This window comes from Periplaneta americana, chromosome 17 (genome assembly GCF_040183065.1).
Source record: "Periplaneta americana isolate PAMFEO1 chromosome 17, P.americana_PAMFEO1_priV1, whole genome shotgun sequence".
Taxonomy (NCBI): Eukaryota; Metazoa; Arthropoda; class Insecta; order Blattodea; family Blattidae; genus Periplaneta; species Periplaneta americana.
Window position 1 is genome coordinate 26,812,862 of NC_091133.1, and position 25,439 is coordinate 26,838,300.

The 25,439-nt window shown below is 34.2% G+C and overlaps 1 protein-coding gene across 4 annotated transcripts in view; it reads right to left on the reverse strand.

Moving 5' to 3' along the window:
- Positions 1 to 17,657, reverse strand: part of atl (atlastin GTPase) — a 174,555-nt gene extending 156,898 nt beyond the window's left edge. Inside the window, exon 1 of one of the 4 annotated variants that reach the window (XM_069817415.1) lies at positions 17,516 to 17,657. In XM_069817415.1, the coding sequence (XP_069673516.1) occupies positions 17,516 to 17,576 (61 nt within the window). In that variant the 5' untranslated portion in view covers positions 17,577 to 17,657. Of the gene's footprint in view, positions 1 to 1,638; positions 1,785 to 17,515 lie in introns of those variants that run through there. The other 3 variants (XM_069817412.1, XM_069817417.1, XM_069817414.1) reach the window with 3 other exon arrangements.
- Positions 17,658 to 25,439: the final 7,782 nt, after the last annotated feature.

Genomic DNA, 25,439 nt, shown 5'->3' on the forward strand with positions numbered 1-25,439 from the left:
GAGAAATTAATTTATTCGTTTTAGAGAAATTACTAACAATTTTATTCTTAATTATAAGTGCCAAATATTGAAGTTATATAATTCAATTTGTGACAAAATTGTGTTACGAGATGTATATTGTTTGTAATTCAACAAGTTCTACAATCGTCAAATTCAATTAAAAGAATGAAATCTTTGGTTGACATACATTTATGAAGATTCTCTTTCAGATGATATAAAGAAACACATAGGGTGTCATTTAAAAATGCTTGTGGTAACGTTATAAGTCGAACAAAAGTGATATTAAAAATGGGTTGCTTCTGTGAAAAAGTGCCGTTTGAAATATAAGGTTTGACGTGTTCGAGCGTTTTTCGAAAAAAAATATATATATCCGTTTAAATGTAAAAATAATATGCGGAACTTACGAAACACACTGTCTAACATTTTTCATTTGCTTCATATTCTTATATCAGTATTCTGATCGTATAATAGTCCAACAATACTGTATTTACGTTTCGCCATATTGATTTCAAGCTAGTTAGATCTTTTATAAAAGATAACAAGATGCACTTACATTTTACAACAGATCTTTCACTAAAGAAACTTTTATAAAAGGAAATCCATTACACTGGCATATATTTTGTAGAAGATCTTTGACAGTGTAATATCAGCCTTAGGCACTATTATCAATATTATTATATCACAACCACCTTTATAGCTATAAGGTTGGTACTAAAATCCTGGAATAGCGAAATAAAAATCACAAATCCTCCAACTTAATATGATTTTATAGCGAGAGTTATCATTTACGAAGACAGACAAACTCCGAAAAAATCTGTCTTGGAGTTAAATTTAACACCTAATACATGCAAATCTGGCTTTCAGGTACTAGCTCCCTTTAAGGCAGGTTTGAATAATTTCAAGGAAAAACTGTTCCAGGCCGGGTATCGATCTCGGGACTCTTCGCTTAGCGCACGAATGCTCTCCCGACTGAGCTACCCCAGCCCCGGAACAATTTTTCCTTGAAATTATTCAAACCTACATAATGGTCCCTTTTAATCATAACGGAAACCTGGCAAATTATATTTTCTTGTCTCTTAAACTGTCTATTTTTACCGCAAAATATACTAATATATGTAAGTATAATAAATACATGCATTATGACATTTTGGCACAACGGTGCTTCTACTACAATCCTAAAATCATAGCATGATCCTATTTGCTTGACCACTTCGTACTTCCATGAATTGTTCATTATGATTTTAGCATGTGCTTGATAAATGGCAACAGTGTCGTGAAAAACATAAGAACCTATGTCATTTACCGTTATTGTCAGTTCACATGCAAAAGAAGACATTTCTTTTGTATTCATTAAAGTTACATGACAAAGCAGTTTTACTTCTAACACGGCTCAAATCACAACTTCTTTACAGTATTTCTAACAAATATAATAGTTCAGATTAAAACAACAGATCGAAATTTAGTACCACTACAAAAACAAAATAGTTCACATACAAGATTTAGTTTTAGACTCAGAAGAGACAATTATCGTTGTTACCGCTGAATTAAAAATGTTGAGAAAATGTTTCGTAGTATAATGAATCAGTGCGCAAAATTAACTGCTTCTCGTAAAAAAGTTACGTAAACCCATGTACTTACCTAACAATAATAATTATATTTCCTCTGTTGATGATTATAATCTTTCACATCCCCACGATACCGGTATGATCCTGTTCCCAAGCACGGCACACTATTTCCACAGGCGAGGTTCTACAAGTACTGATGATCCCAACATTGTAAAACACAGAAACCCCAGCAGCTGGTGTTCAGCTCACAATCACCGCGATATTTTGGGCTACGATAAACTTGCCAAGTTTTCGTCTTCTACACGGTTAGCTCTCTTCTTCCTCTGTCTACTGTCCATTTCTTATTTCAAATCAGACCGCACTACATATTAAAATATAAAGCAGTATATTTGCGAAGGACTACCTATATACAGATTTTAAAATGCAAAATGCATGAAATTATATCATTAAACTTAGTTCATCAGTAATTCTTTAGTAACTCTTATTGAATATTTCAAACGATACTAATAAGTTACACGTCCCTATTTCTAAAACAAATGTTTACAAAATACAAGAAGTAAAACTGTACAATTAAGTTCTAAATTATGACTTCTACATTATAAGTCATTTTACGTGGTCGGGTTGTACCAAGCTTACCATTAGATCCGAAGTTCGCGGGTTAAACCCTGCTGTGGGCAATAGAGAGACCTGCCGTTAAAGTACTTTTATTCGGACGAGATGTTAGGGGGTCCGCGTTTTTCGATTTAGAGCACTATAAACAAACTGATCGCCCACATCAAAATTTACTCTGCTAGCCATCATCAACATCATCATCATCATCATCATCATCATCATCATCATATAATCGGGAGTAATGTATTCCGCCTTACACATACCCCAATCTCAGATCTTCATACTGCCAGAGTAGCAGAGTCCAGGAAGTTCGTAGGAGAACTAGGAGTTTAAAAAATTGTTTTATTTTTATGCATTTGTTTTAATCATTCGATTCCGAACCGACAGCCCGCCATGTTTAAGCGCCCTTCTTGGCTTTTAAATGATGGTTACGTAAGAGACTGTAATTTGTTTGTTTGTTTTTTTTTTACGTTAGATACATTTATCATTATGAAGTAATACAGCTATTGTTCTTAAATTATCCACAATCCTAAATAAATAAATCCATCAGAAACGAAATCGTAAGCGCACGAACATAGGCTAACACAATAATTAATGTCATGAGATGCCAAAACTGAGAAGTGTTAACTTTTCATCATCATCATCATCATCATCATCATCATAGTGCATCCAAGGTATAGGCCTAGTGATCTGTTCCGGTCTCAGTAGCTGTCGAGAGATCTTTTCACCAGTCTGCCCTGGATTCTTCTTCTATGTAAATGTAGCCCATAGCCTACTTCACAATTTGGAATGCTAGCTTGTTTCTTTCCATGCGCTGTGCATGTCGGATCCAATTTTCTCTATATTTTTTAATTTTGTTAGTGACTGATTTGACGTTGAGTTCTGTTAGAATTTCCCCATTGATTTTATAATCTTGCCAAGTATAGATTGCTGTTGGTCTATTCCACTGCCACAGGTGGGACATTTGCATTACATTTCTCTGCTCATATGGCAAATATTTAATTAAATAACAATAAAAATAAACTACTACATGATATGCATTCTTGGTATTAAAATCTTCCATTATTTTAAAGAAATCTTTGCCTCAGTTTTAATACTATTCAGTTTTGAAATCTTGTCACGGGTATCAAAAATTGACATCAAGCATGACACTGTATGAAATTTTATTGAAGTTCTGTGAAGTGCTTGGTAAAAGAAATTCAAAACACTTTCAGACTGATACAAGAGGAGTTGTACTTTACAATGATTTGCATAAAATAAGAATAATTACATTTACGAGTACATGCAAAATATAAATTAATTGTTGTCACAGGAGGGACAGTTAAATGTCACAGGTGGGGCATGGTGTGAATTATTCAATTTATCCTCTTTCATATAGGTACAGAGGTTCTCTGGACTCATATGAGGGGGACAGAAGCAAAGGGATACAAGTAACATTTCTATGAACATGAGTCAAATGTATCTAGGGCAAGCTTAAACATTTAAAATTTTAATGGTAAAGGGATACACCTTTTAACCACTAAAACTTAAATAAAAAATTTCACGGAATTTACGAAATCTTAAGTAGGATACATTCATATCTACAAATGACACATCAGATTCATCAGTTCTGGAGACTTTCCCTGATTCACCAACAGTTCGCATGCACATTATTTTCACATCACCATTCTCATCTACATTACTCTGTTAAATGTTTCAAGTAACCCGACATTAATCCATTATAAATAATTCTAATAATTGCAGAATGAATATTAAAGGAGACTAGGTGTGGCCTTTAGAGTAAGTATTACAATAAGTGAGGTTAAGTTTGATTACAAGTTTTATTTCATCCATATAATTTATGCTCTATACTATAAGTATCATAAGCTATAATTTTTAGTTACTTATTACTTTTATAATTATACCTATTTAAAATCACTTATATTATGATATTCCATCTCATGATGATGAATAATGTCTTCCTGGCTTTCATCTAAGTTGGCCACAAAACAATTGGAAGGAAATTTAAAAGCAGTGTGACACTTTATATGGTAAAAGTGTTTCAAATAACCCCGGTGTTTCAAATATCACTATTTTACGGTAGTAGTTTAACTCCTGAATACTGAACTGAACTTCATTAAGTTTGTAAATGCCACTGTATACTTAAAATTGTAACAACCCGTGATAATGTCATCATATGTGATCTGTCTTTACCCCTCTTCCATTTACAATGAAAGGTTTTCAGTGAAATTCGGTATAGTATGAATAATTATAAAAATTATTTTTTGTTTATATTTTTAATTATATTAAAATTACTTTTTCATGTGACTTTGGACTATCTCATTCTCATATCTTCAATAATTGTACACCTACTATATAGAATTAAGAGGTCTTGATAATTTTAATATGGTTTTTGGGCATTTCGGGACCAAAGTATTTCACAAGCACCAGCACGTTGCTAGCCGTAAGTTTGTCTGTTGCTCCAGTTTCAATTGCTGTTGACACAGGAAATGTTATACAAAGTGGAATGTTAAAATTAGGAATGCACAACCTCGAGCTTGCAGCAATGTCTACATATCACTGACCAAATAAAAAACATCGTGGTTGGAGATTAATTTCCAGATTATTCATTTTTGTTCACTACAAAATTGAAAGAAAAAAAAAAAAAAAATGCTTCCAATTATAATATAATGTATAGAAAATACATAAAATATGTAACATTCCAAACTATTTCTTACAGGAAAACTGGTTTGTTTACTTTAAAGAAAAACAGAAAGTAAAATTAAAACGAATTCTTTTAACACATACAGAAGAGGACTCAACATTTGTGTATAATTACAAATAAGTTTAAAAAGGATCGGTGTAATTAATTTTGTACAGTTCATATCAAAAGCTATTCATATAATAATCTTTTGCTATATATGGTATATCAAAACATGTGGGAAAGCTCTGGGGAATTGATAGACGACCTGAAAATACGCAAAAAAGTTAATATAAACATATGGCCAATTTCGCTTAGTTTTTTTAGTTACATTCATTGTTTGCAGTGTAGGCCTACATAATATCTGTGATGATAAAGTTTAATTTACCACTTACAATACTTAAACTTCGTTTCATCCGTGAAAATTATAGCAGAGAGAAAGTGTTGATCCTGAATACAAGTTTGTTGTAATCAGGTACAAAATCCTGCTCTGGGTGGAAAGTCAGCTTCACTAAGACCGTGGACTCTTTGAAGGTGATATAGAAAAAGGAGTTGTTCTCGTAGAATTCTTCACACTGGACATTGCCATATAACTCGCATTCTCGAGTGTTGCTATAGCTCTGGTGCTGCTCCAGTTATTATCCTCAATATGATTGAGGACTCGTTCCTCTAAGTTATGTATTCTGGTGCTCCTTGGTCTTCCACCATCTGAAACACGTTTTTTAAAAAAGCCTGTTTCCACAAGACGGTCATGTATTCTTTGGAACGTCTTGTTGTTGGGTAAATTGTCTATTAGGAAATTGTTCAGCATACAAACGCCTTGCTTCATTTGCATTGCAATTAGCTCGTCCATACATCAGGTGCATATTTTCCATTTCCTGATTATAGTACTCCATCTTTGAGCACTAGTTGTAATGTAATTAATTATTACACTCAAAATAACAATTTTTCACTATTATTATCAATAAAAGTTCTAGCATATGCCTTGTGTTTATTTTGTTATGTCATCAGGTGGCTTTGAATAAAAAACAAATCAAGAACGACTTGAATACAGAAGAAAATTACATATGGCTTGTTTATCATCATATATATTATGTACACCACAAACAATGACTGTAACTAAAAAACTAAGCGAAATTAACCATATGTTTATATTAATTTTGTTTCGTGTTTTCAGGTTCTTTATCAATTCTCCAGAGCTTTCCCATATTTTATACACCCTGTATAGGTGAAAATCGGACATCTTTATCGGTTATTTAAATACGCCTATCAACAGCACGATTATCTAGCGTCAATGGAATCGGTGATATCGTAATAGTAATATGCGTTACAAGAGCGGTATGTTGAAGTTTTCATGTTCGAGGAAAAGTTTGAAAAAGCGAAACGTAGTTGAAAGAGGAATTTCTAATTAGTTGCAATGAAATCTCCATCTTGCTTTCTGTTCAATGACGGCAAATTTGGAAAACAAAAATATCTATCTTCAACATTGTTGTTTTAAAATGTTTCCTGTGTTTACTATACTGCAGGAGGCCGTGATATACGTCTGTCTTCCCCCCCCCCCCAGTCTATAAATGCGAATTTAAAACAAACGGCTTCCTTAATGTTACATGCATCACGAATGCAGTAACTTTAGTGGAGTTGTAGAGTTTACTTAATTTTTGCAAATATTTAAAAACATTAATTAACAGTGCAATTTAGGTGAAATTGCAGTGGTAAGTTTCCAATTTATAATTATTACTATATTGAACGTCTCTAAAAATATGTTAAAAGCCTAAAGCAGTAAAATCAATATGTCACTTAAGCGGTAAGAAGAGGGAAATTGTTATGTGTGTTCGGTTGGGAATACTGAATGTGGAATTTTAGACTTACCGCGGATTGGTTTTGTGCGGAAACCAAGCAAATACGCACGATCTCGCACAAAGGTATTTTGGCGAGATGAGTCCGAGAATTCGCAATGGTTTTACCTGACATTTGCCTAACAGTTGAAAAAATCTTCTGAAAAAATCAACTAGGTAATCAGCCTAAGCAGGATTCGAATCCTAGCGAGTGCAGTCAGAGCAAGAGTCCTGTTCGCTTGCCCCTAGATCACGCCGGTTATTCCAAAATCGATAACAATATTACAAAATATGTTATTTATAACAGGATTCTAAGCATATAAATTGTTTTTCAAACAATACATTGGTATATTCCGTAACAGTGAATTTTACTTTATAATGCTTCAAAGTAATTTCTGTATGTATGGTGTGTATATTTACAGCCTACACTTACGACACAAAATTTTCATTTTTATAAGTTTTATTAGTCACATAATTCTGTACGTTTTTAAGGAAATCGTCTTTTTTTTTTGCTCATTTCCATAATGGTTGGAATTAAGTTAATTTTGTTGATTTATGTGGATACCTTCAACCCCACCCCCCACTAAATTCGATTTTTCGATACGACATACAACTATGTACGGTAAGTAATTTTATTGACACAAACATTTTTTAGACATTCTAATCTAAACCATTTCATTTAATACATGATCTTATTTGTGTAAAAAAAAGAGGAGGCATTAAAAATCCTTCATCCAATTTTTCCTATATCATATTATTTTCTTTTAAATAAAGACATTAATTTTTTGTACAAATTATTACGTATTCCACGTGCATAATTCTGAATGAATTCACACATCATGAACATAAGTAAAATCCATCAAATTGTTTAGGATAAATTACTATACACCGACAGACTCCAATTTCTCGATATAACAGTTCTTAAAAATCGTGTACTTCCGTGAAATCATCACAATACTTCCTCTTTTGAAAGGTGGTCTACTAAATTCACAGTGCAAAGACATTTTCCTTGTATAAGGCTCTGTTAGCTGACAATCGTTTAGACTTTGAATTTTGGAAACTTATGTAACTTTATTATACTGCAACTAGATCTTTAATAGTTTTAGGGCATTTCTGAAGGAATTTTGGGTTATAAATGCCTTGTTTTAGGTTTTTTTTTCATTTATACGTAATCAAATTCATAACCTTAATTATCACCATTCTTCCAAACACCAGGTCAGAGAAATGAGAGATAATTTAATACTCATACGCGAGACCTTCGTCCAGTAGGTATTATAGAATGAAGGTGCGACTATATGACGATGATGATGATATGGAGGAGGGGAAGAAGACAAATTTATATGAGCGTCTACTGCAGTCCTGGACACAACGGGGAAGTGGAACAGAACAACTCTGAAAGCCCCCGCTTATACTGCCTTACGTATAAACAAACACACAGTGGACACTGCATCACTGGTGAATTTCAAGCAACTAGCGAGAGATACAGTTCGTAAAAGCTATGATGCAATCAGTCACTGAGCAGTGCTTAAAACAGAGCGACTCGTCTCAGCCAGGGAAGGTGGAGTGAGGAGTTAAGGGGAAATCTGTAGTGATCACTTGAGCTAATAGCGCCCAAGCCTAGTCTACTGAGTGATCAGCCGGGGCTGGATGTACAAGCCGACTAATCTGCAGATATCAAGATCAATTCTTAGATATCTCCTGTAATCAAAGACATTTGAATGTGTAACCCGTGAAGCAGAACACAGCACCTACCAAAAATTGTGTACAAGCATAAGTTTCTTCTACGAAAAAGGGGTTTTCAGAATCTGGAAGCCGACTCGAATTAAGTTCATCACTGTAGTCTACAGTAGACCTATGTTTATTTTTTATGGCTGAAAAGCATTCGTAATGTAATAGCGAATTATTGTGCTTTTTCTTGCTGGGAACGGTCCATTGTTAAAAAGTAATTTCCTCTACAGAAAAATGCGACACTTACTTGCAGTTCTGCTCATCTGTTCACTGAAATATTCCGAATGACAGTTTCATACAAGCCTAAAATTCGCGCCGAGTGGTATAACTTACAAAAAAGAACATCTATTTACTGGTAGAAATATTAAAAATGAATCATATTTAACCCTCCTGCTACCAAGGTTTTTCACAACTTATTACTACCAAGGGGGGTAATACAATTACCCCAATCAAAATCAAACATCAATCTTCGTTATGCATTTGGAATAAAAACAATTTATGTATTATTGATTACAGACTTACAAAAAATAATCATCCTATTTTTAAAAACGCAAAGTCCTGTTACATTTTGTTGAAAACGTATACCAAATTTAATGAACTTTAGATATGCTACCGGTGACACTATAAGGTAACATATACAGTAAATTTCAAGACAAACTCCTTAATGCCACATAATTTTGACATGGTGAAAAACACGTTTACAAGCAATGAAAGTTACAGTACTATAATATAAATTGAAAATCATTTCAGTTAGTTATTGAAAATCAAATATTAGAATACCATATATACAACCATGAGCAACTCAAAAACACTTGTTTATAATATAATAAAATAAAATAAAAATGTATTCCTAAAAATAAATAAATATAAATATGAAAGTAATAAATCGCCACCGGCATAGCTCACTCTGCTAAGGCGCTTGCCTGCCGACCCGGAGTTCCGATCGGTCGTGGGTTCGATTTCCGCTTCGGCTGATTATCTGGTTCGGTTTTTTCCGAGGTTTTCTCAACAGTAAAACAAATGTCAGGTAATCTATGACGAATCCTCGGCCTCATATAGCTAAATACCATTTCGCTACCACCAATCCCATCGACGCTAAATAACCTAGTTGTTGATATAGCGTCGTAAAAAGACAAATAAATCTAATTTTAGTTATTTGTTGAAATTCAAATACTGTATTCGAACACCACCTATACTAAAATGAAGATCTCGAAAAAAGGCTAAACTAATAATTATTTATTACAAAATTACTTTCATTAAAACCTTAAAACACAGAAATAAAAAATAAAAAATTGCAAACAAAAGATCATTATAATATTATAAATAATATAAAAATTGTTATAAATAGGCCTAACACAAAATAAAACAAACTGGAGCAGGCATGAAGAAAATTAAGCTCCAGATTGAATTTTATATCCTGGAATTGTCATGATACAGTCTACCAAGTGGGGGTAACAAGATCACCCCACATAAATAATATGAATTACATCTTAAATTAGAGTAATTATTTATGTTATTTTAATTAAAATTGTTAGTAGACATAACGGACAAATACATGGAATTTCAAAAAGAAATATGGAGAAAAATAATATCTCTACCTCTTGGTAGCAGGAGGGTTAAAAGGGTCAAATGAATTCCAATTATGTCCAGTAGGCCTAACCACTGCTTGTTAAGCGCTCTTTTCAAATGTGAGAAAATAAATGTATGAAAAGGTACGAGTGTGAGCATTTTTCGCATACACTAGCGACCTCAATGCGTAACACGATCGAAGCAACAAAACTATAATTTACAGCTACATTAGGTATAGCTAAAATTCTCGATACGTAAGATTTTACGTCAAATATCCTGCGGGGGTTCCTCGTAAGTCTGGTAAAATTATTAAATCACATTTTTAAAAAGTCTAGAATATATTTCTTCCAAAAATATATTTTAGGCAGCAGGTTAAAATCAAACACATTTTCTTAACATACCGGTATTCAAATTTTCTGTATTCAACAGTACAACGATCACTACGACCAGGACGTTCATGAATTTGCATATATTTTTACATTAGTTGTAATTAATTGCTGATTCATTATCTTCACGAATCAACACATAAGCTTATCAAACCAAATTTTATGTTGCATATATTTGCATATTTTGGCTATTTTTATAAATGCATAATATTTCATGATATCTATTTTATTGTGGCATATTTTCGTGTTTAAGCTCATCAAAGCTGATTTCATGTTACATAAAAATGCATAGTTTGTATTTTTAAAATAAAAGCATCATATTCTATTTTTAAAACTGGTATTGGGTGAAATTATAATTTTTTTACCAGAAAAGTATTGAAAATTTCGCGTCACACCTAGCAAATCTCACGGCACAGTAGTGTGCTGCTCTCAAAAAAAAAAAAATGGAAGTTTAATGTCATCTAGTTTGACCTATAATTTTATTACATTTATTGCTTACTTATTGCTTATTATTATTATTATTATTATTATTATTATTATTATTATTATTATTATTTATTATTATTATTAATTTTTTACTTACCGGTATTTATTAGTGATATTAAGAAATATAGAATTTTATTAGTGCATATTTATGGGCATATTTTAAGGTTTTTAAATGCATATTTACATGCATATTTAGTAGGGTTTTAGGGCATGAACTTCCTGGCCCTAATGATCACAGTAGCATCCTATCCCGAGTACAGACATACTGTCTGCAAAACAAGAGCTATTGGTCTATTTCGTTCTCTTAAGTGGCTTTCGTCTGATCATAGTTTCAGGGATGTGTAGGTATTTTTTTGTCTTTTTCGAAAATGTTCAGGCCAATAAAATTTGCTTCTTATTTTTTCAATTGTTCCTAACGTTGATATAACTATGATACAGTACACAATATTATTCGGATTACATTGTAAAAGAAACAGTTTCGTGGATAGCCCTACTAATCCGCCTGCGCAAGTGGTTCATCTCAACTCTAGTACAGTATGTTCATTTAATCTAGTACGCTTTCACAATGCCCTGGCTCTATTGTGGGCGATCTTTAGGTCTCTAATATAGGTTGGGAGCTGCATCCGTCCCAGTCGTGCGTTTCCCTTGTTTATTCATCTATAAATTCATCCATTTATTTATTTATCCTTCGACAATTGCTTTGCGAACTGTAGCTGTTGTGACGAAAGTACTGTACCGCTGCATTCAGTTCGTGACAGTTTATTGCGATTTACTAGCAACTTACGTTAAGCACCAATCCACTGTTATCTTCAGTTCGGAAAGCGATAGCTGCACCTATGGTAAACTGAGATTTATCTGTGTAATTAATTTCTTTCAGTCTACAGATAACAGTTCTATTCTGTTTACTATCTTGTCACGGCTGAAGACGGAAGCAAACGGTTGTGATTAAGAAAACGAAAAATGAAAAATTAGTGAAATATTCGAACTGACAGCAGATTATGACGCAAGTGTACAAACTGTCCCCAATATCGAGAAAATCGAGATAAGGTTGGAAGAATTTATAGGGGCTATTAAAGCAGTGGTGGTCCTTTAAAACGCGAACCTTCGACAAAATCGCGCTATAAAGCCCGCGAAGATGCAGCCAAGAAGGAGCAGACGGATTTGACATCCGTATAATGTGAAGGGACAAAATCGAGTTATTCCACATTACATTATATAATAATAATAATAATAATAATAATAATAATTATTATTATTATTATTATTATTATTATTATTATTATTTATTGCTCGATCAGCGCATTTGCGTTGTACAATGTACATAAATCACTTCTATATAAACAAATACAATGTGTGATGTTGAATTATTATTGAGGGCAGCCACCCATAATCTTAAGTATGCCTATATTTCCTGCGCGTTATGCTCTTGGTATTACAACAGATTCAACAAATGGGTATGAAGCCATGATCATGTTTGGATGTGGTAATTTGGTTTGGCCTATTTATTTTTCCCCGTTTTACTGCCTTTGCTGGAAAGGAAACAAAATTTTAATAATGGCTATCAAAATGTTGACAAAACACACCAAAGTATTTCATTTTAAATAGAGATCAAAGATTACTTCGAACCATTATCCCAGGAACGGGAAGAGAATCAAATGAAATACCTGACAGAAAACTAAATGGAGTGAATAAGACATAGAGTAACTTTTTATGACGTAATGTTCATTTACGTTTATATATTACCACAATCATACCGTCATAACCATCACCATCATCATCATATTAGCCCGATGATACACCATTTCATTATTAAAGTTAAACCAGCGGTCTTCAGCACAGTGCACCCTCGGGCTAGCGTCTCTTACCCGCGGATAAGGGACTGCATTATGACGCATCCGTGGCTGCTGGTGGGTATACTCTCTCCCTCTTCCTGCTGCACGACGGGGCATATTACGATGCACTGTTCACCCGTAACCCATTTCAGCGAGTGCTGACGACCACTGAGTTAAACAATGGTTGGCGGGTATGTTTACGTAAAAAAAAAACAGTTTAAAGTAGAGAGATTCTTAAGTGTAAAAGAGACCAAATCTATACTTTTTTTTTACTTGGTTATTTAACGACGCGCTATATCAACTACGGGATTATTTAGCGTCGATGGGATTGGTGATAGCGAAATGATATTTGGCGAGATGAGGCCGAGGATTCGCCACATTACCTGACATTTGCCTTATAGTTGGGGAAAACCTCGGAAAAAACCCAACCAGGTAATCGGCCCAAGCGGGATCAAATCTATACTGAAGCGATCAAATAGGAACGAAAGACCCAAATAGACGTTTCAGGGTAAGTACCATAAAACTCTACCAACTTTCATGGCTTTCCATGAAACATATTATTGAAACAAGAGATTTGTTAGTTTTCAATTATTTTTTAAGTTAAACTTGTCATAAATAATTTAAAACTATATTTAAAAATTCAGATACATCTAACAAGCAAACATTCTCGGGGGGGGGGGGGGGGGGCAGATAAAGTTTTTTTTTTCTTCCACATGTTAATAATGTCAAAACAAATGCTTATATAAATTATGGTCACTCGAGCGTAATTACAAGAGCCGTCTAGAAAGTAAGTTTCCCTGGAGGCGTTTACAGAAAAAAATCACAATTTCATGGAAAGATTTATTGGAACAGATATATAGCAAACACTATCACAAAAATGTTCAAAATGTATAAATACTTATGATATCAATAGAACTACTAACATAAATTTAAAAAAGACCCATCTTTTACAATTGCTAAATGATAACTTGGGTAAGGTAATTAATGTTATTAATTAAAACAATTTTAAATTCATATCAGAAATTTAATTACCATTTACCTATGTGCAAATATATACACCACCAATTTATTTATACATAGGCATAGTATGGTAGCTACCTACTTACCATAAATATGTATAAGCTTATTTTTTATATCAAACAAATTAACATAACCAATTTTTGTAAGTATTTAGTCCAAGGAATTAAAAAAAAATTAAATATTTTATACGAACTTTAGACATAAATTAAATGTTTTATACGAATTTTAGGCCTACAAACTATATTTTTATAGCAATTATTGTTGTTTAGTCAATTGTCCCAAGATAGATCTGAACCTCACAAGTGATAACAAAAAGGCACCACTTATGAGGCAACTAGGCCAGGAGATAATAGTGTAGAGTGACCAGTTCCTTTTACCCTTACAATAATATGGAACCATATTTTCAAGAATGTTTAACCTACAGAAGCGCGCGCGCACGCACACAAATATCTAAATCAACAATAAGTCTTTGAAATCCCACTGCTAATTATGTTTAGGTGTAAAGACTTCCAATAACAACAAAAATTACAACTGGATTTGAGGATAAACTTTAGTGACGCACGAACATAACATTTTTGTTCGTGTGTCACAGTCATTGTGTTACGTGTGTCACGTGTTTTTTTTTTGTAGAATTTGTACATAAATCGAAATGTTGTCCATATAAGACATATAATATGTGATGTGTTTCACGTTTACATTTATGAAACAATAAAAAAAATGAAATGGTTTTGAATATAAACAAATGTCCATTTGAGCGTGACACACGAACTCTCAACCTTTCTTTGTAATAATTGTAATCAAGCACGAAATAATCTTTGTATTATGGTTTCCATGCGTTATCATTATTAACAAAGGTCAACACTTAATTATTAATTCAATTTAACATACAGAAGTAATGATTTATTTGCCTTAAATGTGCTTTCAAATATGTGATTTGTAATAGATAATTCGCGCTCTTAAACCACAAACTTCTTTATGTTTTTCCTCCCACATAAGTGTTGTTACTCAATCATTGTTGTCAGATTAAAAAAATTCATAACGAAAAAAAATACATATAACAAGCAGAGAGTCGTGAGATTTTTCTTCTTCGTGAAAATGTCGCATTTTCATGGAATGACCCTTAATTACAACATGAGCTATTCGCTCTGAAAATCTGCAGAGTTATTTCACTTCCATCTTGTACGGGATAATACTTTTGACGATGCCATCTGTATTTTATTACTTTCAGCAAATAAAAAAGGCATAAATAAATTAATGAAATGGACATTAATGTTTACCTTTTGTGTAGACACGTGTCAGAATTAAATTTTATATTTCACAAAATGCTAGCTTCTTCATATTTTAATTATCAAATTGTACAGTTATAATTATAATCTAAAATATCCTAGTATAAATATAGTACAGAGAATTCCTATGCAGACCAATTTCAGGTAATAACGTTCTGCCAGCTTAATGATGGTAGTGAAGAGCGCCTGTCTCGAGAAAGCTAAGTGGTAAGAGGTGGAGTGGCACCAGTCTGCATAGGAGAGCGTGCACGGACCTGACCGTATGCCGGCATAATATGACTCTCTCCACTCAACAACAGATTTTGTTAGGTAGAGGTTAGAGTGGAACTGGTCTGCAGAGGAACTTTGTATTTTGTTAATGAAATTCTATTTAAATCAATGTTCTACAAGGAATATAACTTTCAGAGCTGCAGAGCTCCTCTATTCATAAGCAGCCTACAACAAGAATACCATAGGTCTAGAGCTAATTAAAAAAAAAATCAGAAGTTTAGTTACTCTGTGCTTTTATGCCATCAAGCTAATTTAAAAAAAAAAAACAATGCTTTTTTGTGTCCTTAAGCTAATTTAAAAAAACAATCATTAGTTACTCAGTGTGGGTTAGTAGGTTATTTTACGACGCTTTATCAACATCTTAGGTTATTTAGCATCTGAATGAGATGAAGGTGATAATGCCAGTGAAATGAGTCTGGAGTCTAGTACCGAAAGTTACCCAGCATTTTCTCATATTGGGTTGAGGGAAAACCCCGGAAAAACCTCAACCAGGTAACTTGTGCCGACCGGGAATCGAACCCGGGCCACCTGGTTTCGCGGCCAGACGCGCTAACCATTACTCCACAGATGTGGACCTCATGCGACACTGAAGGTTTTTTGACGAAAAAAGTGGGAAAATGGTCTAATTTTCAGAGGAAAGGTAGTTTGAAATGTACAGAATTCATATAAAACGCTAAAAATTGTAAAGAATGGATCGGTGTAGGTAACCTAAGAGCGAAATAGAGGTAGAACACTTCAAAATGAATGCGAAAGGCACATTTCACTTCATTTAGTATATGCAAAGCATCCCAAAAGCCTAAACTAACCTAATCTGTCACACATTCGTCTACTGTATGCAAGGCATACCAAAAGCCTAACCTACCTAACCTGTCACAGATTCTCGCACCGTAGAACTAGATAAATGTAAGTTCGAAGTTTCAGTGTCGCGTGCTATAGAAGATCTCTTATAAATTACTACAGTTTTTTGGAGAACACTTCGTCTACCTAGGCAAAAGCAGCAAATTCTAAATTGATTCCAGACTGAAGTAGCAGGAGCCCAGTGCACTTCTTTCATTTTAATTAAACAATTTCAGATTCAGGCCTATTGGCATAGTCAAACATTCAAATAGCAATTACCCTAATGTTATAACCAACGTCTCATTTAGAAAAATGGCTTAAGTAGTCTACACAAAAGTTAACTACTACTAAAGAAATAAGCACCTGCAAACCAAACGTTTTACTTTAATTAATTCATTATTGTAATAAATTAGTTGTCAGCAACGTTATCAATTCAATTAAAAACAAAATAAGTTAATATTTTATCAAACAATACGTCTACAGTGTGAACCTTCATATTATATTATATTCACACATTTTATATTCACACATAAGGCGGAAAAGTGTGCAAATTGCTTTTACGATACTAGGCCCTAATTTTATTAATGAGTACCAATAAAAGATAACAGCATCACATTTTTTCCAAACACACTATGACAAAATACCTATTTAATCAGGCTACATGGGTTAATAAGATGTAGCTTATATGAACACCCTAAATAGTAATTGTCTGCACTATAAAGTAGGTTATGTTCAAGCAGTTAAGTTCTCAAATTTACAATTTACAAAAATCTGATACTGTGCATCGGCTAAATATTTTGTTTTTAAAACGTTTCGCTTCACGCTTTTATTATCCCAATGAAAGTAAAGATATACGCATATCAAAATGCTCTGCATAGGTCTAATTGGCATAAAGAATCTTACAATAGGCCTACTTGTTCCCAGCATACCAAGTTAAAAAAGAGAAGGGACAAAAATTAAAGCCAGTTGAAAATGACTAAATAAATCACTTTAATATCACATTGGGTGACATTTATGCTTGTATTTTTATTATATTTCACTGTTATTTTGTGCCAATTGAAGAAACGTCCTGACTTATCTATAAGGCAACCACCAACCACACGTACATAGATTCTATGACACATCATGAATGGTTCAGACAAATTTCCTAATGATATATTACACTAACATATGACACAAAGTAGTATATAGAATTCTTGATTCAAATTCATTAAGTCAGTGACGGAAACTTATTAATTTCCCACAATTCTGAAACTGCCATAATGATATTGCAGTACTTAAATCTCTCAACATAACAAGGACCCATACAAATGACATATACTGAAATGGGAGTGCACCAGATAAAATACAACTATAATTGAATTTAACAACAATTTTTAATATTCTGGTTAATAAAATATTTGGTTTACCTTCATACAATCTATCCGATCCAATACCCGTCCTATGTTTACGTTGCTCAGTGTCAGCCATATTTGATATCCATATACGTCACTTCCGTATTATAAAATAAGTAGAAGAAGAATGTGGACGGTTCAACGGGATGGGTTGTTCTCTGTGGTTGTTCTTCACTCTTTGCACACCAACCAGTTATATTTTAAATCTATTTTCTAGCTGCTAAAATATAGCTCTGGTGGGCGGGCAAATAGCATAAGTCTCTCTATGCAAGAAGAACTTTCAAACATTTAAAGAACTGCTGTAAATCCGAAAAGTGACATGTTTAGGCTATTTCATGATTTTCTTTATTGTTGCCGTTACTGGTTTTAGGATCTCTTTTAGGAAACTGTTTAGAGCATGTTCCGAATCTCAGCGCTGAGCAATGTGATGGCATCACGGTGTTCCGAATTTCAGCGATGAAGTCGCTGATACTCCACCCGTAGCTAACCTCGTTAACTATACTTGATTTTTTTTTAAGATGGGACATGACAGGAGAGTTGAGATCGGAAAAACAACTGAATGTCACATAGCGTGGTACTGTTGCTATGGTAACGGTTGAGTTGCCAAAGTTACAGTTCGCACGTGGCGAGTGCTTAATAGCTCTCTTGGCGATATTTATTGTGCACACAATGTTAGCATTGGTACGTTTCGTCTTTGATTCTCAGTCGATTTTGGTATTGTTTTCTTACCTTCACGTCAATTGTCAATGAATGTTTAACGTCAGCCATCTTAACGACTTATTGCACCTTCCATCAGCTGGCAGCGTGGTAGTCCATATTGGCAACATGGCACTGTAGTTCCAAGCTCGGCCGCTTAACTGTCATGTTCCATCTTTCAAAAGAAAAAAAAAAAAAAAAAAAAACAAGTATATGTGCTCCACCTTTGTCGCACTAGTTCCATCACCTTGCAGAGGTGGTGGCAGTATTCATCAGCCGCCGACAGTGAATCTGATTGGTTCTTGTACAGGGCGGAATTGGCAGACAAATGGCATCGTGCATTGTTGTGTCATGGCGATGTGTCTTGCTGTATTCTTTGTAATGTGCACAGTATAACAAAATATGTTAATGGCTTATGAACGGACCAGTTATTACTACTAGTTCAATAAATAAATTGTTTATGCTCTTTTTTCTTTGAGCGAGATGACAGTATGGAAATTTTGCAAATCTTAATAGCGTAGCACAACTTGTACAGCCGCCATGATAGCCATTGAACCTTCCAGCAGTTTTGTTCCTATTCCGCTGCAGCATGATGTCATTGATGTCCACCAGTCCGGTGAGATTCGGAATACGCTGGAAAGAAATCTTAAATCACAAAAAGTAATAGACCACCTCACCTCTGTATTGTAGGAATCAGTAAGCTGGTCTCTTACACAGAGGACCCAAGTTCGATTCCCGGTCGGGTTGAATTTCCTGGTTTTCCCTCAACTGTAAGGCAAATGCCAAGAAATTCGGGTGACCACGTTCCTGAATATCACCGGTTTCATTCATCATCAAAATCATATTCATAACAAATCAGTAATAATCTACAGCCGCCATTTAGTTCACAACAGAACCACTCTCAACAATAGCACACAGGCCTTCGGAAATTCATAAAATATAGCCTACTCAAGGAATACAAAACAAAAAAGAACAAAGCATTAATAATTTTACTTTAATTTTTAGAAGCCAAGATTTCCTGTGTCTTCCAAATAGGAATCCAACTCCCTATAGTAATCACAATCAGGACACATATCTCATACTTATACTTTGTCAAAAATGCTTGTGTAGGTACTTTATTATTAATACTCTGTTATTAATTTTATAAGAAGTTAAGATTAAGTTCAGAGAGGTTCAAGGTGTAGACTATAATAAATATGGTTTAACTGGGGGGGGGGGGGGGGGAAGAAAGGAGAAAAAAAAAAAAAAAGGAATCATGTCAATAGGTTAAAATAGTTTTAGAGCTATCATTGTTTAAACTTAGCAGTGTATCGTAAAGTCAGTACTCCAGGAAATAAGGAATGAAGTGTGAGCCTACCAGGGCTCTTTAAATCTGCAGCGTTGCATTAGAATGTTTATTTCTCGGTAAATTATGTATCAGATTTACATAAAATAAACATTATAAACCTCATGAACTAGAGTACAAAATGATATAACATTTAAAAACTGACAAACTTTACTATTATTTGACCATTGTGTATCAAGTCATACCTTAACTTTTCATTGTTTTTTAAAAGAGTAATATTTCTATCACTGTGGTTGGTGAGCAGGTTAAATATCTCCAAATTAACTAAACTTAACAAAGATACATATCTGGCCATATTACGGGTTTCTGATTCTGCATGATAACTGTGTACCGTATGATAGTGTTACATTAAGAAACCTAAGCCCCTGATTGAGGTTCTGTCTGATATGTACATCTATTATCAGGCAGTACATCTCACTTGATGATATGTGTCAAAGGAAGAACAATATTGTTTGTATGCATCTGAAGTTTGATTAGTGTAACATGTAGCTAACTGGCAATGAAGGGGAAAAGGAACTGGCCACCCTATTCCATTATCTCCTGGTCTAGTTGCCTCATAAATAGTGCTTTTTTGGTATCACTTGTGAGGTTCAGACCTGCCTTGGGACAGTTAACTAAACAACAACAACAAGCCTCAATTCTTTTATAGACTTTTAGTAATAAATTTATCCACTGAGAATTAATCTTTGAATTTTTTAAATAAATCTTGCACACTAATCAGACTGGATCAAATAAAAAATGGCTATGTCACATGCGGGACATATGGAGGGCATTGGCGCGCTCAGCCAAAGGTCCCGGGTTCGATATCTGGCCCCGGAACAATTCTTTGGTTGGTGGTAACAGGCACATAAGTAAAAAAAAATAAATAAATAAATAAAAAAAAAATTAAAAAAAATAATTTTTCAGGAGAGACTTTCTTTTTAATATATTCTTAACTGAATATAAGTATAATAATGAAATTCATGTATGTTGGTTAAATTTAAAATACAAGAAATTTTATTATTTGAAAAATTAGAAAAAATACTGGACTTATGTGATTAGGTACAACAGAAAAATTGACTCTTTTTTACTTATGTGCCTTTTCCCGCCGACCAAAGAATTTTTCCCTTGAAATTATTCAAGTCAGCTTCACAGGGAGCTATAGCTGAGAGCCAGATTTGCATAATATATGTCACTGTTCGTTAACAGAAAAGCACAATTCAAGTCACAGAGTTTGTGTGCACCCAGTGTTGGGTTCTGGCATCTTGCCAATCCACTTGAGGTATGTGTATACAAAGGGAAAATTGAGCCTGTGTCAGTTACAGTTCCTGGGTAGCTCAGTCGGTGGAATATTGGCACACAGCCAAAGGTCCTGCGTTCGATACCCAACCCTGGAACAATTTTTCCCTTGAAATTATTCAAGTCAGTTTCACAGGGAGCTATACCTGTTCCTTAACAGAAAACCACAATAATTCAAGTCACACAGGGTTTGTGTGCACTCAGTGTTGAGTTCTGGCGTCTTGTCAGTCCACTTGTATGTGGATATAAAGGAAAAAAATTGAGCTGGTGTTGGTTACAGTTCCTGGGTAGCTCAGTCGGTAGTGTTGGAGTGCTCAACCAAAGGTCCGGGTTCGATACCTGGCCCCAGAACAATTTTTCTTTGAAATTATTCAAGTTAACTTCACAGGGAGCTATACCTGAAAGCCAGATCAGCATAATATACGTCACTGTTCGTTAACAGAAAACCACAACTCAAGTCACACAGAGTTTGTGTGCACTCAGTGTTGGGTTCTGGCATCTTGTCAACCCGCTTGAGGTATGTGGATGTAAAGGGTAAAATTGAGACGGTGTCAGTTACAGTTCCTGGGTAGCTCAGTCAGTAGGGCGTTGGCGTGCTCAACCAAAGGTCCCGAGTTCGATACCTGGCCCCAGAACAATTTTTCCCTTGAAATTATTCAAGTCAGCTTCACAGGGAGCTATACCTGAAAGCCAGATTTGGATACAACACGTATTCCAAATGATATTTTTGGTGCAAACAAAATACGCAAAGTCTTCTTTCAGCTGAGAGTAACAACCCTCAGTTCTTAGAAATATATTCTGTTTCAGAAGCTGATCAATTGTCTCTTAGGTCTAATATAGTACCAATCTTAAAGTACGAGCAGAATTAACTGAACAACTCCAGAAAGAATGCATGGTAATAAGTTACATTCGTCCGATGAGTGCGATACAATGTAGTGAACAATGTATAACAATGTATACAATGTATAACTTTGAAAATACTTCAGAAACAAATTACTTACAACTAATAGTAAAGTAATTATTTATAGGAGCAAACGACTTACAACTTACAGTAAAGCGCTATACTGGAGAATTCCCACGGTATCATTGAACCGTGCCGTTACGTTTAGCGCCAAATTTTACTAAATACACAATCTCGCCAACATAAGAACACGATGTTGGTGTGTGGCGTCATTAGAGAGAGAAATTTGTTTATTTTCTTTCTGTGCCCCCTTCGTTCTGAACATTACTGAGAGATAGCACCACTGTTAGCTACAAGGTATATTTGCGCAAATATATTGCAAGTAGATTACGTGACTTAAGCACAGGAACGCCATTTCGTAATTTCATTTAAGAAACTAGCCAAACGAATTATCTTTGCATCAAAAACGGATGCTCCCTGGACCAAATTATCGTATTTTATAATTGTTTGAAACTTATTACATGACTTAGATGAGAGTTTCGAGACAAAACAGTTTTGCTATCTTTGTTTTTTTTTTATTAAATGTTAAGCACCACTGTTAGGTACAAGGTGTATTTGCGCAAATATTGCGGGTAAATTATGACGAGTGGCTTAGATGAGAGGCTCGCGACAGAAACAGTTTTGCTGTAGCGCATGCGCGGACCTCTCATGCAGTGGAAGCGTGATCCTTGAAATTATTTTCGCGTGTACATTGAAGATTAAATGATTGAGATCCCTTCTTGTTCCGGTTACAGACCTTGGATATACGAAGGTTAGGTTTGGTTAGTTTAGGTTTTTATTAGCCAAGTCCGCGCATGCGCAGACAGGCAATATCCTGTCGCGAGCCGCATGTGATAAGTGATATGAGGTCGAGGAATGGGAGAAGGTTAGGTTAGGTTGGGTTAGGTTAAGTTTGGTTGGGTTGGGTAAGGTTAGGTTAGGATAGGTTAGGTTGGGTTAGGATAGGATAGGTTAGGTTGGGTTAGGTTAGGTTGGGTTAGGATAGGTTAGGTTAGGATAGATTAGGTTAGGATAGGATAGGTTAGGATAGGATAGGTTAGGATAGGATAGGTTGGGTTAGATTAGGATAGGTTAGGTTAGGATAGGTTAGGTTAGGATAGGTTAGGTTGGGTTAGGTTAGTTTAGAATAAATTAGGTTGGGTTAGGATAGGTTAGGTTAGGATAGGTTAGGTTAGGTTAGATTAGCTTTGGTTAAAAAATAATAGGCCTATAATGAAAGCGGTGAATAATTTCATGGTCCTTAAATTTTTTTTTCGTAAAAGGCTAAGTATTTTTCTATAGGCCAGAAATAAAACAGCAACGCCGTCATAATTACGTACTTTACGCTTTGGCGAACATTAACCGGAAATTTACTTTCCGTCATTTTAATTGTATTCCGTGAAACACACCTTTATCCTGTTAATTTCCTTGTGATAACCTACTTTATTATCTTATTACATCTTCATTTTCTTTTAATGCATTCAAAAAACCGCCGTTGTACTACATAAAACCTTGAACTTGACTAATGGAGTGAATTATTTAAGAATATAGTCGCGAATTTGACTACCACCATTTCGATTATATTTTGTTTGATACGGCTCGGTACGGCCCGGTGACTAGTGGCCAGCGAGTAGAGTCGACTATCAATATTGGTCTGCCGTGCGTATTATCCAGTTGTTCCCAGTAAAGTAATTATTTACTAAGTAATAACAAAGCTGTATTTGAAAATATAATAGATTTAAGTCAATGACATTTATTTATAACAAGTGCAGCAATGTATACTAGGACCTGTGTGCAATTTATTACACTCTTATAAGAGAGATGAGTTTCTTTTTCTTCTCCTCTTCCATGCATGATATTGTAGCGCTGTTATAAGATCTCATTGTTGAACTGAACTTTAGTTACAAACAACTTGCCACTTCTTGTACAGATAACAATCTGTAGACAGCATTTCTCTATTTAGCCAATAAAAATATAATCATAAATTTCCCATTTTATAATATGGTTTATCTATTGTAAACATTCAAAAAGTATAATACAATTTAGGGATGGGACGATACTGCTTTTTTCAATACTCGATACCCAATGCCAAAATTTTGACACAAATACCCAGTTGTTGAAAACATCTTTGTAAATTTTCCAGAAGTTACACAATGTACTGCATGCTGTTGAATGGTTAGACATGAACTACACACTACAGCATTGACAATAACACTATAACCTGCTAAAAGAAATCTCGAAACCGAGAGGGAAGGGTTAGGGAAAGTATAATATGATATGACTTTTATAGTGAATTCTAATTATTTTGAAAACATTAAGAATAGCACACTTTTTTCCCAAGAACTATTATTGTAGGTAGTTAGGTAGTACGTCTTTTCTCACACCATCGTTTTCACCCCCTCGCATCATTGTTTTTATTTTAAATTAAAAGTATTTTAACTAGTTCTACGAATCTATCGTTAATTCTTCTTTAATATTTACGGTATTGCTTATATAGTTATTTATAACTTAAGCTGTTTTGACAAGTTGGCAGCAATAAGCTGAAAGGTCGGTACTCTTTCCACACCACCAGTTTTTGTTATTCAGTATTCACTAATTGAACCGACTGGCGAGAGGAAAAGCGTAAAGGTGACACATGCATTGTATTGGACAGAGAACAGGTATATTTCTGTTTTCTAATCACTAATTGAGAGAACTGTGCATGCCAGGTACAGTGATTTTTACCTTTTGGAAAGAGGATATTAACATGATCACTACATGCTAAAATTCTTGGATTTAGGATTGAATATTATTTGATATGCAGAAATTGAAAGTATCGAGGACTCATTCCGATCTATTAGACATGCTTCGATAATACTGAGTATCGTAGGTATCAAGGTATAGTGAGTATCAAGGTCCCATCTCTAATACAAATCATTATGGCTTAATTTTAATTTTGTTTTTCAACTGGTAATAATTTTTTATGCTCAATTTCACTGTAAATATTATAAATGTTGTTGTTGTTGGTCCAATGTCTAGGCACATGACAATGATGGCGAATATATGTGTAGTATTCTATTGTGCAATCTGTGGAAATAAAGTCCAAAAAACGGAAGAAAGAATACAATGTAAAGGTTCTTGTAATGAGTGGTTCCATACTAGATACATTAAGTTGCTTAAAGGAGAATCTCTGGCTAACGGTAGGGACAAAGGTGAAAACAAACACTGGATTTGTTGAAGAGCTGATTGTGAATCCAGAGGCCACAACAGAACTATTGTATCTGAAATTTCTAGTTTAGTAAATTGAAGGATGATTTATGCAGAAAAATAAACAATATATTAGCTGAGAATAGTTCATTGAAATCTAAAATAGATGAGGTTATTCAAGAGAATAAAGATTTGTCTAATTCCATGCAGTTTATAAATTCAGAAATTGAATGCATGAAGACTAAAATAGTGAGTATGAGAAAGGATCAAAATTCTTGTTTAGAAAAGAATAACATTGAATTGGATAACTGTAAGCAGTATTTGAGAAGAAATAATATAGAATTTCATGGTACCAGTATCACAGAGAATGAAAATGAAAATATATATGACATTATTTGTAAATTAGCAGATGTTATTCAGGTTACGTTGGATAACAATGACATGATGTTGCACACAGATTACCAATGAAAAAACAAGAAATGCCTACACCTATT